The sequence below is a fragment of the Anopheles merus genome, chromosome 2L, assembly GCF_017562075.2.
Source record: "Anopheles merus strain MAF chromosome 2L, AmerM5.1, whole genome shotgun sequence".
Lineage (NCBI taxonomy): Eukaryota > Metazoa > Arthropoda > Insecta > Diptera > Culicidae > Anopheles > Anopheles merus.
This window is the reverse complement of record NC_054083.1, coordinates 9,862,855-9,867,166: the sequence shown is the minus strand read 5'-3', so window position 1 is coordinate 9,867,166 and position 4,312 is coordinate 9,862,855. Positions and strand designations below refer to the sequence as shown.

General features: G+C 38.4%; 2 protein-coding genes across 2 annotated transcripts; one reads left to right on the top strand and one right to left on the bottom strand.

The window, feature by feature from the left end:
• The first annotated feature begins 535 nt into the window (after positions 1–535).
• Positions 536–1,779, top strand: LOC121591907 (putative nuclease HARBI1). The gene is made up of 4 exons (XM_041912975.1): positions 536–728; positions 792–1,227; positions 1,296–1,440; positions 1,503–1,779. The coding sequence occupies exons 1-4, from the start codon at positions 607–609 to the stop codon at positions 1,775–1,777; spliced, it is 978 nt and encodes a 325-aa protein (XP_041768909.1). The 5' UTR covers positions 536–606; the 3' UTR covers positions 1,778–1,779.
• A 168-nt stretch (positions 1,780–1,947) lies between these two features.
• LOC121592223 (putative uncharacterized protein DDB_G0274405) lies at positions 1,948–3,169 on the bottom strand. Its single transcript, XM_041913630.1, has 3 exons — positions 3,013–3,169; positions 2,527–2,707; positions 1,948–2,460 (listed from the first exon to the last, which is right to left on the bottom strand). Coding segments are annotated over exons 1-3 (696 nt in total). The 5' UTR covers positions 3,015–3,169.
• Positions 3,170–4,312: the final 1,143 nt, after the last annotated feature.

Genomic DNA, 4,312 nt, shown 5'->3' with positions numbered 1-4,312 from the left:
ATCATATTTTTATTATTTTGGTTAGATGAAAGAATTCCAACATTATTTACATGTTTCGCATTCTAGGAAACAAGTTGCATGGAACCATTGGAAGCAAAAACAGCATTTTGTCCAAGCTTCACAATTTTTTGACGTGCTAAATACATCGCCACACTTATAGCACAGGATATTTTGTCTGATTTTTTTGCTGAGTTTTGTTTCTTTTTTTAATGTTTGACACATCTTTTAACGCAACTTGTTGTAAAAGATTCGTCCTGTATTTATTTGAAATAAGCTCTGCAGATTTTCCTTGTCGATTTCGGCGTGGTTTCTGTTTTTGTGCTGGTGTGCAGACAGGTGGAGGAATGCTAATATTAGGCCCGATTATTAAACACAAACGGAAATGACACAAGACAAGTTCGTCAAGACAAACGGAAAATAGACATGCATTTTGAAACCGTTCTTGTCATAGACAAGTTTCGTTAAATTTTTTCTTTCGTTAAAGCTGTGTCAAAGCCTTTGTCGATGTGTCAAAATGTTCAGAATCAAAATGAAAAAACGTGAACAAGTTTAATTAAGATACATACGTTTCGCAAGCTAACAACAATCCTTGTTTTAAACATCAAAATGATTTTCTCCCACTTCGTAAGTGACGATAGCAGCAGTGAAGAAGAATCGACGGTAGATCAGACAAAACAGCGCCGACTGCTTCGAAGTGTTTTTGACCCGTTACAGCTTTATAACCAAGCGTGAGTTAAGCAAGCGGCTTATTTGTGCAAACCGTGTTAAACATGTGTGGTTGTGCTTTTCAGATTTAAGAAAAATGTTCGTGTGTCGAAGGAAATTTTCCTTGACATTCTGGCGGAGATCGAGCCCAAGTTCCCACCGGTTAAGGGAAAAGGGCTTAAGCCAAATGAAATTTTGGCTGCTGCTCTGCGATTTCTAGCTGAAGGCAGCTACCAAAATGGAACAGGAAATGATTATAAAATAGCTATTGTCCAGCCTACTTTCTCGGTAGCCTTTGCAAAGTGCTTGAACATAATCCAAGAAACTCTTGGGAACAAATGGATCTCTTTAGCGATGGAACCAAATGAGCAACAAGATGCACGACGATACTTCTTCTCAAAAAGTGGCATTCCTGGTGTAGTGATGTGTGTTGATGGTACACACATAAAAATTATTGCACCTGTGGACGATTACGATCAGCATTATAACCGGAAGGGCTATTACAGCCTAAACGCGATGATTGTAAGTAAAGCTTTAAGTTTTTTGTCTTATGTTGTGTACTTCAATATTATTTTTCTACGTACCGGTAGATTTGCGACCATCTCATGAAAATTCGGTATGTGAATGCCAAATTTGGAGGAGCCAATCACGATTCACATATTTGGAATGTAAGTGGAATGGACAACTTTTTCGAAACAAAACATCGAAGCGGAGAAACTGCATTCAAGCTACTAGGTAATACATTAAACCATCCTATGGGTATTTGTTTATGTAAATAATCTTTAAACTTCTCACAGGTGATGCTGGATACCCGTCAAAACCATGGTTAATAACACCAAAACGTAATCCTGCTCCAAACACACCAGAAGCTGCCTTTAATAAAAACCATTCTTTAGGTAGAGAAATAGTGGAGCGCACGATCGGGTTGCTCAAAAATAGATTTAGGTGTTTGTTAGGTGCTCGACAGTTGCACTACACCCCGTTAAAAGCAACTCAAATAACGAACGTATGTTGCATCTTACACAACATGTGTATTGCGTATGGATTGGAAGAGCTAAGCTCAGATGAATAAAAGGCAACGCAACTCAGCTAGTGGTCAAGTTCATTTATTTTTTTAAGTCCATCACATATGTTTGCATCACAAAAAGAGTTAATTCATCACAGTACGCATAATTCACTTAATAAGTACATTAAACGCTAACTAACAACTAAAATCTTATCACAACAACTAAACAACTAAAATCACAAATCGGATTTGCGTTCAGCAGCCTCTTTTAATAAATCTGTGATATTTTCCAATATCACAACTCCCCTATTCAACGCGGCTGTGGACTCCTTTTGAGCTTGAATATTTTTTTTCATTAGGTCAAGAAGCTCCTGATTTTGACGCAACACCGCTTCCGTGTTCTGCCGCTTCCGACTTCGTTTTCTCTTTGCTTTTTCCGTTATAGTACTCTGCTCATTGTTTGGCGCCTCGCTGTCGTTGTTTGGCGCCTCGCTGCCGTTGTTTAGCTGATCTATGCTAATTGGCAACAATTGGTTGTTGTTGTTGTTGTTGTTGTTGTCGTCGTTCAAATTTCCAAAAGAGCGGCCTGCGTTTCCTTCTATTGTGGCCTTCAAATTAGTTAAATCGGCCACTCTTTCTTCTACGTCGTTCAATGGCCTTTGCTGGAACGGACCGCCACCAGTGGCCAACAAAGATGCTTTATTCAAACGCAATTTTTTTTTTACCGCACATTTGTAATCGAACCACACCTGTGAAACAAACATCGAACATTAAAAGCAACATGTAAATATGTTGTGTTGCTCTTTTAATCTTACCCGCTTCCACGTTGCACCCGTTCTTATCGGCGGTCCCAGGGCGTTAAGGTGCTCAGCCATTTCCTCCCAGAAAGCGGTCTGGTCACCTTTGTACATCCCTCTGGCGATGTCAGGGACCTTTTCCAACTCATCTACCATTTGTTGGTACTGGGTTCGCGATGTCCGGGCGTCCTTGTTATTCCTAAAAGTGTATACAGTATTAGATGTGTTAATAACATTTGCTTATGCTGTTGGTTGTTGAAGAAGTTGCTAACTGAAGAAGTAGCTGGGATCCATTGCTGTCGAACGCAAACCAGGTGCGCATGCCCTTCAGCTTTCGACTATCATCGAACAACAGCAGAAGAAGGAAATACCAGCAGCTTCTTAAGCCGTAGCAGCAACACGTTACCAGTATATTCAGGATATCGCCATTTGTATGGATATGGCGGTATACAAATTTTTGTTAAAAATAATAAAATTAGATTATTTCTGAAATAAAATACTTACATTTTGTCGTGAAAGCAACAGCAACCACTCTGACCGACACAACACAAACAACAAACAATCTGAGATTGGCGCCTTTCCGTGGCAAAAAGCTGACGGAAAGCAGTTTGACAGTTTTGGATTTCGGTTTGTGTTTCATAATAGATATCTTGGCAGTGTGCTTGTGAGTTTGTGTTTCGTCAATTTTTTTTTCCAACACACAACACAAACGGATGTCATAATACAAATCTTCCGATTTTGACAACTTGTCTTTACAACTTGTGTTTAATAATCGGGCCTATTATCTGAGTCTGCTGTGTCAAAATAAACAAAAAGTAACGTGATGTTAGAATAACATACAAAATTAATTCAAACGTAAAAATAATAATTGTTAATACATACCCGAAGGAATTGACATAGCAATCGGCAAAACATCAATTTGGCTATTGTTTAGTGTAGCGTTTAGTGTCGGCTCTAATGGTTGTATAGTTTCTGCTATATTTTGCTGTGTTATGAAATTGTTGACAACAAAATCATCTTCTTTAAAACCGATGGGTTGAATGGATGTATTCCTGTAGCAGAAAATCCATTTCTTGCAGTTGATCTGGTTGCAGCTTTTTCAAACGCTTTTTTTACTAGCGACAGAATGTTATAGAGTGAAACTGATTTTGCTACGAAACATTAGAAGAAGACATATAGTTAGGAAAAAAACTGATAATTGGTGTTGTTTGTCAACAGCGTCTCTAATTTGACAGATGCGTTGCGGTGAAGTGAGAGAGAAGGACATGCAGCGCTGGCGAAGTAGCGATAGTCGAAAAGGTTCATCCCGAAGGAGTTGCGAACAACGGATGAACTTGCACAAGCTAAGTAGAATGACCGTTATTTAGTTTGCGTGTGGTTTTAAAACAGGCACAGTGATGATAAACGACCTCTTTCTACCATTGTGCCAAGAAGATGTAAGTCAGTGTATTTTTAATTTTGATTTTAATTTAATTTTGAATTGAAAAAAAAAATGAAGTTTTCGTTTTTCCACTGCGCAAAAGAAAGAGCTTTGTTGCTGGACACAATAATAGGTAACAATGCATAATAATTACCTGAGTTATTTTTCATAAAAGTTTCAATAGCAGATGAATAGTAAATTTTCAATGGCCCCATAAACATTACATTTAACGGCTGTAGTTTATGAGACGAGTGTGGTGGGATTGTTATGATTCGAACAAAGCTGTTTTTTGCTTTTTCCAACAACGACCAGTTTTTTGTGTGGCTTGAATGTCCGTCCATAACTAGCAGTATCGGAGAATCTACAGTTGGTCTTGTAAATGCT